The sequence below is a fragment of the Chrysemys picta genome, chromosome 17 (genome assembly GCF_011386835.1).
Source record: "Chrysemys picta bellii isolate R12L10 chromosome 17, ASM1138683v2, whole genome shotgun sequence".
NCBI lineage: Eukaryota > Metazoa > Chordata > Testudines > Emydidae > Chrysemys > Chrysemys picta.
The window spans coordinates 23322179-23336656 of record NC_088807.1 but is presented as its reverse complement, the minus strand read 5'-3'; the positions used below and the strand labels follow the sequence as shown (position 1 = coordinate 23336656).

Here is a 14478-nt window from a genome sequence, read left to right as displayed (position 1 = left end):
TGCCCTGGGGCCGGATGGGAGCCAGTGCCCCCTAGAGGGGACAGGCCCCGCGCCCCATTCCCCACCCCCTGAGCCAGCCAGTCCCTGCCCTGTGTCTCCCCCAGACGTGCAGATCGATCACCTGGGGTTGCTGAAGCAGTTCGAGCACCTGGACCCCCAGAACCAGCACACCTTTGAGGCCCGCGACCTGGAGCTCCTCATACAGGCGGTGAGTGGGGGGGGGGGGAAGGTTCGGAAGGAACCAATTCTTCGGGGGGGGGAATGGGGCAGACAGGGAGGAGGCAGCAAGGGGGTTTGTGTGTGTGTGGGGGGGGGTTCATCCCATCCTCGTCCCAGATACAGTGATGGGAACCCCCCCTTGTGCGGGGAAACCCCCTCCTGTTAACCCTTCCACCCCCTCGTGGGGGTTCCCTTGGGTCCATTCGCCCAGCATGGGGTGGGGGGTAGAGGGTGGGGGCTGGTGAGTCTGCCCCCGAGGAAGGGTGGAGAGAACGTGATGTGGTTGGGTCAGAGCAGGGGAGGCTGGGAGCCAGGACTCCTGGGTTCTCTCCCTGGCTCTGGGAGGGGAGTGAGGTCTAGTGGTTAGAGCAGGGGGCCGGGGGTCAGGACTCCTGGGTTCCGTGCTGACGGCCGCCCCTCCTGCAGGCCACCAAGGACCTGGAGAACTATGACGCGGCCCATCACGAGGAGTTCAAACGATACGAGATGCTGAAGGAGCACGAAAGGCGCGAATACCTCAAGTCCCTGGATGAGGAGAAGCGGCGGGCGGAGGAGGCCCGGTTCCAGGAGCTGCGCCAGAAGCACAAGGAGCACCCCAAAATCAACGTCCCGGTAACGACCTTTCCCCCTCCGTGGGGGGCTGGGTTCCCCCCCAGCTGGGCAGGGGGAGGGGGCAGAGCAGGACATGGGAGTTACCTGGGGAACTGCTTGCTACAGGGTGTGTGTATGGGGGGACGGGACGCATTTGCCTGCAGGACCTGTTTGTGGAGGGTCACAGGTCAGTGTTAATATGTAGAACTCCCTGCTTGGAGGTTGGGGGGGTTACCCCAGAGATCCCACCGCTGTGGGGCATGGGAGGTTAGGGGGGTTGCCTGCCTCTGTCCAGCTATGAGCCACTAGAGGGCGCCATGGAGCCAACAGCCAGGCTTGCGCTGAATTCACCTGCGGAACTCCATGCTGCAGGGGGCGGAGGTGGTCTCCGGTCGTGGGCTTGGGCAAGGGGAGGGGATTAGCGCACCCCCCCCCACCCCACCCCCCGCTCTGGGAAAATGTGGCGTAATTGCAGGGGGGCAGAACCTGAATGATGATTGGCAAGCGGGGGGCTTGGAGACAGGAGACCTGGGTTTTATCCCCTCCTCCCCTTGATTCTGCCCCCTACAGGGCAGCCGAGATCAGCTCAAGGAAGTCTGGGAGGAGACAGACGGGCTGGACCCCAGCGAGTTCAATCCCAAAACCTTCTTCAAACTGCACGGTGAGGGGCCTATCTCCCGCTCCCCCCGCCCCGTGATACTCCCCACCCTTGCCCCAGACAGTTCAGAGTCCTCTGCCCAGCTCCCCCCTCCAAACGGGGCCAGTGCCCCCTGCTGAGGTCACTCCAGCGGGAGTCAGGCACATCCCGTCCTCTGTTCAGGGGATTTAGGGGCTGGGGGAGGAGGGCAGGTTTGGTAACACACTAGATCCCTTGGGGTGGGATGGGGGGGCTGTAGGAGGGAGCCCCCCCAAGCCACCTCTCCCCCCCCCCCCAGCATTTTCACACAGACCCGACCATCCTACCCCATAGTGGGTGGAGAGAAATTGACAAACACACACACCCCCTTCCCCCCCCCCCCCCGCAGCCCTTGGCCCCCCTGCGGGGCGGGTGGGGTTTGACACGGGGACGTCTGGCTCCTGGGAACTAGGAAACTTATCACCCGTCGGGGGCCACTGGGGGAGAGCGAGGTGGGACTGGCGCCCCTAGAGGGGAAAGGCCCCATTCCCTGCCCCCCGGAGCCAGCCAGTTCCCACCCTGGGGCCGATGGGAGCCGGCGCCCACTAGAGGGGACAGGCCCCATTCCCCGCCCCCCTGAGCCAGCCAGTCCCCGCCCTGGGGCCGGATGGGAGCCGGCGCCCCCTAGCGGGGAGATTCCCCTGCCCCAGCTGCGCTCACCCCCCCGTCTGTTGCAGACACGAACAGCGATGGGGTTCTCGACGAACAAGAGTTGGAAGCACTTTTCACCAAGGAGGTGAGCTCCCCTGGGTGTGTGGAGGGGCCAGATGGGGGGGTGAAGGCCTGTGCAGGAGGGTCCTGGACTCCAGGGTTCCCTATTATCCTTCCTCCTGAACCCCAAGGGAGTGGGGGAAGCCGCCCCATGGCTGTGCTGGGGTGGCGGGGGGGTGGGCAGGAGGGGTAGTCGGACAGCAGGGGGTGGCAAACAGAGGGGGAGTGTGTGTGTGTCGGGGGAGAGTTGGGAAGGGAGCTGGGATGGGGGGGTGAAGATGGGGGGGCTGGTGGCAGAGGACAGGGAGGTGCTGAAGGGCAGATCTTCTGTGGGTCTGTATATTTGCGGGGGAGGGGAGCTAAGCTGTGGGGATAGCAGTGGGACAGGGTTGAGGAATGGGGCGGGGCTGACCTATGGGGGCAGGCTGGGTGAGACAGACTATTGGAGGCAGCGGTGGGATGGGACCGGCGGGGCTGAGCGGTGGGGAGGATGGAATGGGCGGGGCCCTTGTGGGCAGCGATGGATGGGCGGGGCTGAGCCGTGTGGGTGGGCAGGGGCGGGGCTAAGCAGCTGGGGAGGCGTTGATCAGGTGTCTCCCCCCAGCTGGAGAAGGTCTACGACCCCCGGAACGAGGAGGACGACATGCTGGAGATGGAGGAGGAGCGGCTGCGTATGCGGGAGCACGTCATGAAGAACGTGAGTGACACACACTCCTGGTGGGTGGGGGGGGGGTGTCCTGGCCCTCAGTCTATTCTAGGGGGTCCTGGATTCCTGGCGCTGGCAGATCGGTGGGTCGCGGCATCTTCATTAGTGTTGGGTCCTGTGTGTCCATTTTCGGTGCAGCTCGGTCCCTGGAAATCCAGAAAGAGCCGTCTCCGGGTACCCGGCACGTTACCCGTCTCTGGGATGTTTCTCAATCAAGCTGTCGGTTCAGCGCGGGTCGTTTTCCAGCGAGCGATCCGCGTTGTCCGTAGTTCCCGGAACGCTTTCGTCCGTGGTCGGCTGCACTGTGTCCCGGGGGGTTCCTGGTTTTGGGGGGTCCCCGTTCCAGCCTGCGGCTCCAGTACCTGTTCTGGTCTCCCATGGGGCAGGGAGAAAAATCAACCCCGCCCCCATCCTTCCCCTCCCCCCCCAACACACACCCCACAGGGCCACAATGCCAGGGAGATGGGCACAGAGTTAGACAGAAAATTCCCATGTTGGGGCCCAGGATGGGGGACAAGAAGAGGGGTGGCTGGGGGGGCAGAGGGAGGGGTAGCGAGTGCTGGGGGGCCCAGACCCGATCTCACTCCTTTATCTCCATTCCCCAAGGTGGACTTGAACCAGGACCGGCTGGTGACGCTGGAGGAATTCCTGAAGTCCACCGAGAAGAAGGAGTTTAACGAGGCCGGAGGCTGGGAGGTGGGTGTCGGGGGGCGGCTGGGAGGTTGGGATTTGGGGGGCTGTCTCTCTTGGGGTTGTTGGGCTCTCTTGGGGAGGCTGGGTTGGGGAGGCTGTATTGCTTAACGAGGGTGGTGGTGGAGGGGATGGGGGCTGAGTGTGGGGAGGTGAAGGGTCGTTCCCGGCTCTCACCTCCCTCCCTCCCCCCCCCCCCCCCCCAGACGGTGGACGAGACCCAGGTGTACTCGGAGGCGGAGCTGCAGCGGTTCGAGGCGGAGCTAGCGGTCCAGGAGGCGGAGCTTGGCCGGCGGGCGGAGCAACTGAAGCGCCAGCACCAGGACCTGCAGGAGCAGCAGGTCCGGCTGGACGCCCAGAAGAAGGAGTATCAGCAGGTGGGGGCGCTGCGGGGTCCCCCCCGAGAGAGCCCCCCTTTCCCCACCCCCTCCCTTGCTCCATCCACCAAGGGGTTGGGGAGGGAGAGCGGCTGTGGGTCCCCCCCCTGCTCCTCCTCCCGTGAGCGGTCTGCCCCTTTCCTGCCTAAGGTGGGGATCCCCCCCCCGGGAAGTGACACTGCAGGGGGCAGGCCTGTGCCCCTTGAAGTTGGGGGATGGGAGCTGCTCCCCTTCCATGTGTCTGGCCCCCCCGGGGAGTCGGGAATTTTGGGGTGGGGGATCAGCTGCCCCCCTTTCCCCCGCCCCACTGCTGTCACGGGGGGGGTGGGGGATCGGCACGTGGGGGGGAATCTAGTCGCAGTAGCAGAGTTGTTTCTTTCCTTGCCCCCCATGTATCTGTCCCCGGGGGGGGAGGGGGGGGGGGGATTCGGAGCAGGAGGGGGGCAGACACCAGCAATTCCCATCCCAGTGGGGGAGGGGTAAAGGTTGCCCCGCCTCCCCCATCAGCAGGGGCCAATGGGGGAGCAGGCCCAGGATTAACCCTTTCCTTCCCCCCCCGCCCCCAGGCCGTGCTGCACATGGAGCAGAGGAAAACCCAGCAGGGGGAGGCACCGGCGGAGGAGCTGAAATTCCAGGCCCAGGCCCCGCACGCCGCTCCAGCGGGTAAGATGACGGTTCAGGACTCCTGGGTTCTCTCCTTGGCTCTGGGGATGGGAGTGGGGTCTAGTGGTTAGAGCAGGGGGGGCTGGGAGCCAGGATTCCTGGGTTCTCTGGGAGGGGAGTGGGGTCTAGTGGTTAGAGCAGGGGGGGCTGGGAGCCAGGATTCCTGGGTTCTCTGGGAGGGGAGTGGGGTCTAGTGGTTAGAGCAGGGGGGCCTGGGAGCCAGGACTCCTGGGTTCTCTCCCCAGCTCTGGGAGGAGTGGTGGATTTAGGGGTTAGAGCCGGGGGAGGGGGAACTGGGAGCCAGGACTCCTGGGTTCTCCGCTCTGGGAGGGGAGTGAGGGTCTAGTTGCTTCGTACCGACCCCCCTTCTCCTGTCTCCGTTCCAGATCCGGCCGTGCCGGCAGCCCCAGGCCATGCCCCTGAACAGAACCATGTGGAACCTCCCCAGAACCAGCAGCAGACGCCGCCACAGCCCGAAGTCCAGATCCAGTGAAACCCTGTATGAGCTGGACATGGGGGGGGGGGGCTCGTATTGGCCCCGCCCCTCCCCCTCTTGGGCCCTGCCCCTCTTCCTTCCCCCCTGGCGCAGGGCTGGAGTCCTAGTATAGCATCCAGGCCAGGGGCTGGGCTGTCTGCAGTCCCTTTTTTGGCCACTGGGGGGTGACATTGAGTCTTGTCTGTTTTCAGAGCAGGGGCATTGGTTGGAGCTGGGGGCTTCCTGCCCCATAGTGCTGCATTGTGTTTCCCAGCTTCCCCCACTTGCCCGTGGGGGGCGGTGAGGGGCTGCTGCAGTGCATGCTGGGTAGGCCCAGCTCAGTCTTTTCCCTTCCCCATCCCACTCACTAGCAGGTATTCTGAAGGTGGAGTTGCAGTGCAGGATGGGTAACCCCCCTGCCCCCCTCCCAAATCCCCATCATAGAAAGCTGCCTTGCTATTGGGTAGTGCATTATGGGTAACCCAGCCCCCCATCATGGAAATAGATTGTGCTATTAGCGCTGTGTCCTCCCTGCCCCACCCCACCACACACACACATGCCAAAAAGCCTCCTGCTTTTAGGGGGTGGGTCCTGGGTACTCCCCCCCCCCCCCCCCCCCCCGAACCCATCTCCCCGTGTTCCTGGATGGGGAGTTTGAAGGGGGAAGCACTTGAGGTTTGGCGAAGGGGTGTGTGTCTGTCTTGATTTGGGGTGGCAGGGAGCCCCCCCAAAAAAATTCTCTCAGCTCCCATATCTTTCCATATTGCTCGTGGGCCCCACTGCCCCCTCCACCCCCATCTTTGCTCCATCTCCCCACCCTGTGCTGCTCGAGGCGATGAAATAGATGAACCACCATCGTCCTGAGCCCCTGGGTTTATAGCACAGGGGGACAGACACACACACCCTTAAAATCCTTCATCCCCTGGCCACCTTCCTGAGCTGTGAGTGGGGTTCACTTGACGACTCCCCCCTCCAAATTCTAGCTGCAGTCTTAACGCCAATAGAAACAGGTTCATTAAATGTGGGAGGGTGGAGCTTCACAGGGGGCGGAGCTTCCCCTGAACTGGGCGGACCCAACCAGACCAGGGGCAGGGTGTGAGCAGACCCATGTTAGAAATTATGGGACGTGGCACCAGACTGTTCGAATCATGGGCATTTTGGGGGAGATGGGATGGGACCTAGACCTGGCAGGAGTTTGGGAGTGATCTGGTGGTGGGGGGAATAGACCCCATGACACCCCTAGCAGCGCTTCCCAGCTGCAGTGGAACGAAACTGACCAGGCCCCTGGTGTCTCCCCAACTCTCCCCTCCAACTCATACCAGCTTTAGGGGTGCTCTGCTGTCCCCCCAAATCCGCAGTCTCTGCCCCGCAGCACAGGGAGCAGTTGTGTGTGTCTTTCTGCCTCACTGTTTTCCCCACATAAAGGGATAATTTAAGACACAAACTGGTCTCATTTTTGGGCTGGCGTGGGGGGCTGCTTTTAGCCGGCACCGGGTCCGACTGAGACTGGGATCTTCTGTCCTGGGCTCCAAAGGATGTCAAAGAAGCTGAGAAAGTGACAGGGGAAAGGCCGGTCCCCAGGTGCAGTTTTTTAATCGGTTTGCTGATCGAAGGGAGGGGTTGGAGCCTGTGTGGGACTATTTTCTAAATCCTGCCCTACAATTCCCACCTTGTTTCTTGCATTTTTATCCCACTGCCCCTGCAAATCCCATGAGAGATTCTCCCATGCTATGAAAAAAAATTTTTTTTCACACAATGCACACAGTCAACCTGTGGAACTCCTTGCCACAGGATGTTGTGAAGACCAAGACTATAGCAGTGTTCAAAAAAGAACCAGATAAATTCATGGAGGACAGGCCCAGCAATAGCCATTAACCAGGAGGAACAGGGACGGTGGCCCTGACCTCTGTTTGCCCAAGGCTGGGAATGGGCCACAGGGGACAGATCACTTGATGGTTACCTGTTCTGTTCATTCCCTCTGGGGCACCTGGCATTGGCCACTGTCAGAGGACAGGACGCTGGGCTGGATGGACCTTTGGTCTGACCCCTTCTTATCAGTGAATATATTATGTTTAGCAATGGAATTGAGATGCAATTTTTACCACTAGAAATAAAACCAATCTTGCTTAAAGCTCCTCAGAAAATACTTTCCCTCCCTGTGATCAGACCCATCCAATCACCTTCGCTTACATTTAAGTATTAAAAAGTTTAAGGGAGCTGGAGTTTTTTGCCCCCACCCCGTGGGGCCTCAAAGTAATTTTACCCCCATTCCTGCTGGTATGGCAGTGGGACATCCTGCACCCCAGTCCAGCTCCAGTACTCTGAGAGCGGGGGGCGGGCGGGGGGGGTTCATGACCACAGAGTGGGGAGAGACTTCCTATGGCTAATAGGATTCTTGTATGGAGCAGGAGAGAGACCCTGAACCGGGCCCTGGCAGATGGTGGTGGGAGTGTTGCCTTCCTGGGCAGCTGGGACTGTGGGAAAGATTTGGGGGGCTGTGGTGGAGAACCAGCCACACCTGAGCAGCGCTGGGATCAAAGGGCTAACAGGACCCTGGGATGCATCAACAAGGGAACCCCCTGTAGCAGCAGAGAGGTGGTTTAGCCTCTGGATCAGGCCCTGGGGGGAATGCGCCCAGTTCTGGGGCCTGCAGTTACCAGGGGAGGTAGGGGATTAAGCAGCACAAGGCAGATTTCGGTTGGAGTTTAGGGAAAAGTTTCGGGCTCTAAGGGGAGGTCAGCGGTGGCCCTGACTTCCTGGGCAGGTGGGGGAGTGTGACGGGTTGGATCACGGAAACCCCCTTGGGAGCTGCCACCCGATGTGCAAAGACTACCCCTGCTCCTGTTTTCCCTGCCAGCTCAGGACTCCAGCACCCTGTCTTGCTGAGCCAGACACTCCCCCGTCTGGCTCCAGCCACAGACCCAGGGTCTGAATCACTTGTCCCAGAGCTGCAAGTTTACCTGAAAACAGCTCACAGTAGTGTGCTTGTCTTTAGCACTCAGATGCCCAGCTCCAGTGGGGTCTAAACCCAGATAAATCTGTTTTACCCTGTATAAAGCTTATGCAGGGCAAACTCATAAATTGTTCGCCCTCTATAACACTGATAGAGAGATATGCACAGTTGTTTGCTCCCCCAGGTATTCAGTGCTGGCTTTAGCAAGAGCGGGGCCCGATTCCTGGGGGCGGGGCTTGCTGCAAGCCCCACCCCCAGGAGCCGTGCGCTGCCGGGGGGGGGGGGCAGATTCTGAGCTTTGTAATGATACCTTACAAGAGACCTTTTGCATGAAGCATATCCCAGTTACATAATATTCACTTATATTTTTATAAAACCAGAGAGACTGCACAACGTCACAGGGAGGTTTAAGGCTTGGTTGGACAAACAGCAGGTTGGGCTGGTCTAGACTCGCTCAGCTCCGTTCTAGGTGACTGAGGTCAGCCCAGTTGATCCACGTGTCTCTGGTGGGCAGGAAGCCACTAGATCAGGCGTGTGTAATCAATGACTCAGGCCAGCCTTGGAAAGCGCTTTAAACGCCTACCCCGTGCCCATGAGTCACCTGCCAGGGCGCACAGTCTCTGTGCATCTTGGGAGTCTTCCACTCCTCCTCCGGCCAAGCCAGATCCTCCCCCTGGCTTGCACCCGGCTCAGGTCAAGGAAATCCAGGACAGGTCCCCCCCCCGCCAGTAATACAGCTGAGAGCAAGGGCCAGCCGCTGCTCCTTAAAGAGTCCAGTCTTCACAGCAGGAAGGAGCCTGCTCTCCTTGTACAGATGGGGAAACTGAGGCAGGGTCCAGGCCCCTCTGAGGGAGAATGCCAGGGATAGAACCCTAGAGTCCTGGCACCTCCCTGCTCTAGGGAGTAGACCCACCTCACCCCTCCCCACAGCTGGGGAGAGAACCCAGGAGTCCCAGCCCCCTTACCCCAACTCTGCCCTCCCCTCCCAAGAGAGGGGATCAAGGAGTCCTGGTTCCTAGCACCTACTTTAAGTTTAAGAGGCTGATGTAACAAGGCCTGGGGCCACTTATACAATACACCCCCCACCCTCAAGGGGGAAGTTGGGAGGTTTATTAACCCTTTGTGCTCATACCAATCTTTATCCGCACCCCCCCTGAGGCTGCGTTACAGAGACCAGCCTGCATCTAATGGCTCAGCCTGGTGGGAGACGTCCAGGAAATTCTCACCGTTCGGAGGCCAGGGGGTTGGTTTGAACACCACCACGCAGAACAAGCAGCCATGTTTTAAACCTTTATTAACAGACTTGGAGCAGTTAAAAAGCAGCCCAGAGTCAGGGTGGCAGGGGAATAAAATACCAAGGCGATTCAGAAACACAAAGAAGAGGCCATGTCCTCTTGAGAAATTGACTCCTCCCTCCCCCCTTCATCCAGGTATAAAAAAATAAATATTTAGTCCCCTCTGAGGCCGGATGGACCAGCCGGAAAATAATTTAACAGTAATAAATAAACGCAACAGATTGGAGCACGTGCAGGTTAGAGATTGAGGTAGGTAAAGGGGTGTCATCCCCAAAGAAACCCAGGAGTCCTGGCTCCCAGCCCCCCCCTGCTCTAACCACTAGACCCCACTCCCCTCCTAGAGCCAGGGAGAGAACCCAGGAGTTCTGGCTCCAGAGCCAGAAGGGTTAATGCGATCACCACTGGGAGCGCCAGGGGGAACAGAGTCTGTGGCCTAGCCCAGTCTTCCATCCCGGATGCCTGGGTCCTCCACTCCCCTATAATCAGAGGGGAGGGGCATATGCTTCCCAGCCTGACCCTCCCAGACACCTGGGTCCTCCATCCTTTCAGAGCAGAGCTGGAGAGACTTGTCCCCCTTTCCCTCGTGGAGGGGGAAGGGCGTGTCCTGTCCTGCCAGCTCCTGGGCTGCCCCATGGATCTTCCTCCAGGCTCGGGCCCGATGTCCCGGCTCCAGGCAGGGCCCCAGGACAGCCCCCAGCTGCTCGATGCGCCGGCGAAAGCGGCTCTGGTCCCGGGCCAGCTCCTCCCAGGGCCCCCGGCGGGCAGCCCGGCTGGCAAAGGGCCAGACCAGCAGGGGGTGCACGGTGACGACGGGGGAGAATCGAACCTGGGCGGGGGGAAGAAAGAGAGAGGGTGAGAGGAGAACCCAGACACTAAGGACATGGGGGAGAGGCCCATAACCACTAGACCCCACCCCCCCCTCCCAGAGCCAAGGAGAGAACCCAGGAGTCCTGGCTCCCAGCCCCCCCCTGCTCTAACCACTAGACCCCACTCCCCTCCCTTCTGCACCAAACTTTCTGCTCCCTAGAAGCAGCTGGTCCGGGCCAGCCTGTCTCCGTGGAGGGGGGGGGGGGGAGAAGGCAGCCAATGACTCACCCGTTGACATCATCCCCTTCCGGAAAACCCAGGGTTACACAGAAGTTACCAGATGTTTCCTAGCAAAGGGGGTGGGGTAGGGCTGCGGGTTGGGAGTGAGGGGCACCGGCAGGGCTGGGGGGAGCCCAGGGCTGGGCTAGCAGGGGGCTGGGGGTCAGGAGTGAGGGGCACTGTGTAGCTCTTGGGGCAGATGGGGGGGATGAGGTTGAGATGCCCACCTAGGGGAAACCTCTCTCCCCCCCCCAGGACCCAGCAGGTCCCATTTCACTCCATTGCATAAGATTCCACCTCCCTCATGGGAAGGCAGGTGAATGATGTCACCCCCTGAAATTACCCAGCAGGCCACTGGACCTGTGCTTAGGGAAACTGGTTGGAGGAGAACCCAGGAGTCCTGGCTCCCAGCCCCCCCCTGTTCTAACCACTAGACCCTACTCCCCTCCCAGAGCCAGGGAGAGAACCCAGGAGTCCTGGCCCAGCTCACCTTCTTAGCTGTCCGGTTGCCCTCAGAGTCCCGAGGTCTCCGCCTTGACGGGTCCCCGGCTCCCCGCTCACAGCAGTGAGTCCTACCGGGGACACGCCGTCTCATAGGCCAGGGCTTTTCTGGGGGTTTCCAGGGGTCCCCCACTTTCTCAGCCTCAGAGTCCGACCCGCAGAGGTAGAAGGAAACCGGAATTCCTGGTCCTTGGGCCGTGGCGGGGTGGGGCCCAGGGGGGCCCTGGCTAAGCGTAGCGGGTTGAAGGGGTCCTGCCCATGGCACAGGGCCCCCCACAGCGCTTCGTTCTCCTCACGCCAGGCGTCGTCTTCCAGCTCCTCCTCTGAATCGGTCAGTCTGTGCCGGAGCAGTGCCCTCCATCATCTCCCTCCTCCTCGCTGGGCCAGTCCCCGGCCTCGTCGTCCTCCTCCTCGGGGCAGTAGAACAAGGACAGGACCAGGGGGTTCCCAGTGACTGGGTGCCCCGGGTCTGTGCCACCCTGCGGGCAGCTGGGGGCATCTCCCCAGGCGGCTTGAGGCCTCCAGGTTTCCCACCGGCCCCGTGACATTTCCTGTCCTGTGGGGACCCGGATGGATCATCCCGAGGTTGCTTCTGACCATCTTCAACGTCCTCCAGATGTTCCTCCATCTCCAGCCGTGCCGTGGCCTCTTCCCCATGGCGCTCAGGGCCTTCTCCACGGCTCGCTCCCTCCTCCTGGTCGTGGGACACAGAAGGAGCTCGGGGGTATCCCCCCGAATTCTCTCCTTCCCGACGGGGGGCTGGCCCCTGGGACGCAGCAGGGCCAGCCGCAGAGTCCTCCCCTTTCTCCGGGGCTTCCAGATGTGCCAGGAGCGGGGTGACCAAGCCGCAGCATGGGCGGGCCGGCCCACAGCTCTTCTTCCTCCTCTGCCGCCTCCTCATCATCACGGCCACGGGGAGGCGACGCCAGTAACCCAGGAGTGGCAGCGCGGCCCAGGTGAGCACATCCAGGAGGCCACCCAGTTGCGGGGACAAGACGCAGAGCATCTCGACCGGGCTGGGAGTCGTGGTTCCCTCAGGGGCTGGAATGGGGAAGGGAGACACGTCAGTGCCGGAGAATCCAGCGGTCAGGTGTGTATGTGGGGGGGATGGGGAGTCATTGTGGGGCTCCCAGCTCATCCATTGGGAAATTTCCCAGCCACAAACATCCCCCACTTCCCCCAAGCAGGGAAAGAACCCAGGCGTCCCAGCTCCTATCTGCTCTATATTATTAGATTTCCCTAGAGCTGGGGAAAGAACCCAGGAGTCTGAGCTCTCCTGGCTCTGGCAGATGGCTCCTGAGTGCCAGTCCCTGGTACCATCAGCCCTCTGTAACCAGCCTGGTGGGACCCCCCCCACCCCGGAGTTTGTAAATGTCTCAGTAGTGACTCAGAACAAAGTGTGGGGGTGTGTGTGTGGAAGAGCTGGGAGCCCGGACTCCTGGGTTCTCTCCCTAACTCGGAGAGGGGCGTGAGGGTGAAATGGTTAGAACAGGGGGAATAGGAACCAGGACTCCTGGGTTCTATCTCTGGCTCTCTGTGCCTCAGTTTCCCCTCTAGTTTTCAGGGTTTTTATTTTTTCTCTTTTGGGCAGGGGCACCCAGAGGCTTCCATGCCTCTGGAGTCTCCGGTTGAGTGACTCTGAGGGAGACCTGGGAGTGTCTGGCTACACCCCAACCTGGAAACTGGGGATGCGCGCACACACACACACCCCACACCCCACCCCGGCTAGGTCCCCAGAGCTGCAGGGGGTGGGGGGGGCAGTGTCAGATCGTCACAGGTTCGGTCTGGTGTTGGGGCTTGGAGCTAGATTGGGGGCTGCTGGTGGGACAGGGGGTGAACAGTGGGAGAAATAGGGATCAGTGTCAGAGGGAGGAGGGGCTGTGGGAGCACCCTGGGAGGCTGGTATGCAGCCCTGCTGAAGGAGCGGGGTCTCCTGGACAGTGGGGAAACACCTCAAGTTTTGACACCCCTCCCACAGCACAGCTCACCCCATTCCAGGGCACAGATCCCGAGGGGGAGAAATGTACAGTGGGGTGTTGAATAAACAGAGGACAGGATCACCCCAATGTGGGGCACTTGGGGTCAGAATGGGGGGGCTCAGAATAAGAGGGGGAACAGACCCCCTAAAATGGGACACCAGGCTGGGGCCACTGGCCAGGGAGTGGGGGGTGGACAGGGTCAAGGATGGGGGAGAGAGGAATGAGATGAGGGGGGGTCAGGGAAGAAGAGCAGTTTGGCAAAGGCAGAATAAGGGTGCAGGGCCCTCAATTGAGCCGGGGGAAACAAGGGGTGCAGGTTGAGTTGTGGGGTGCAGGGAAGAAAGGGGACACGGGGGGAATAGAGGGAGTCAGTGGGGCAGGGGAGGCGGATCGGGGGGCTCCGTGTTGCCGCCCCCCAGGGCAGCAGGGCGTTGGGGTCCCCCCCTTACCGGCTCAGCCGGTGAGCAGGGCGCTCCAGCAGCGGGCGGGATCCGTGGGGCGGGCGGGGTCCGTGGGGCAGGCGGCGGCGGGCGGCTCCATGGGGTCTGGTTGTGCTGTGGCTGGAGGCAGAGAAGTGATGGGCGGGGCCGGGCGCGCCGGGTTATATAGCGCCTGGCGCTGACGTCACGGGGTGGGGGGAGGGCGACAGAGCGCTACGCAGCCCGGCACGTAGCCAGCAACACACCACCCAGCACGTGCCCAGCCGTGCAACACAACACAACACAACCCAGCACGTGCCCAGCCGTGCAACACAACACACACACAACCCAGCACGTGCCCAGCCGTACAACACAACACAACCCAGCACGTGCCCAGCCGTGCAACGCAACACAACACAACACACACAACCCAGCACGTGCAACACAACACAACACACACAACCTAGCACGTGCCCAGCCGTGCAACACAACACACACAACACAGCACATGCCCAGCAGTGCAACACAACACAACACACACAACCCAGCACGTGCAACACAACACAACACACACAACCCAGCACGTGCCCAGCCGTGCAACACAACACACACACAACCCAGCACGTGCAACACAACACAACACACACAACCTAACACGTGCCCAGCCGTGCAACACAACACACACAACCCAGCACGTGCCCAGCAGTGCAACACAATACAACACACACAACCCAGCACGTGCCCAGCAGTGCAACAACACAACATACACAACAATACAGCCCAGCAAGTGCCCAGCAGTGCAATGCAACACAACACAACATACACAACACACACAACCCAACACTTGCCCAGCAATGCAACACAACACAACATACACAACACACTCAGCCCAGCACATACCCATCAGTGCAACACAACACAACATACACAACCCAGTATGTGCCAAGCAGTGCAATGCAACACAACACATGCAAAACAGTGCAATTCGAGACAATACAGCGCATACCCAGCAACATGTACACAACACAACACAGCATGTACCCAGCAGTGCAATGCAATACGTACACAACACACAACATACCCGGTTCACAGCACAGCACATGAACAACTGAGTGCCACAGAACCCCCTCCCAACAC

General features: G+C 60.9%; 1 protein-coding gene and 1 long non-coding RNA gene across 3 annotated transcripts in view; one reads left to right on the top strand and one right to left on the bottom strand.

The window, feature by feature from the left end:
* LOC101949384 (nucleobindin-1) overlaps positions 1-6552 on the top strand; it is a 137129-nt gene extending 130577 nt beyond the window's left edge. For both annotated transcript variants that reach the window (XM_065571069.1, XM_005312812.4), the window contains exons 5-13: positions 105-208; positions 646-831; positions 1381-1471; positions 2164-2222; positions 2802-2894; positions 3510-3599; positions 3800-3970; positions 4537-4633; positions 5020-6552. In XM_065571069.1, the coding sequence (XP_065427141.1) occupies positions 105-208; positions 646-831; positions 1381-1471; positions 2164-2222; positions 2802-2894; positions 3510-3599; positions 3800-3970; positions 4537-4633; positions 5020-5126 (998 nt within the window). In that variant the 3' untranslated portion in view covers positions 5127-6552. The remainder of the gene's footprint in view (positions 1-104; positions 209-645; positions 832-1380; positions 1472-2163; positions 2223-2801; positions 2895-3509; positions 3600-3799; positions 3971-4536; positions 4634-5019) is intronic.
* On the bottom strand, positions 5292-13516 carry LOC135976254 (uncharacterized). Its single transcript, XR_010593420.1, has 3 exons — positions 13372-13516; positions 10933-11984; positions 5292-10182 (listed from the first exon to the last, which is right to left on the bottom strand). It is a non-coding gene; the product is annotated as an uncharacterized LOC135976254 (long non-coding RNA).
* Between the last annotated feature and the right edge of the window lie 962 nt (positions 13517-14478).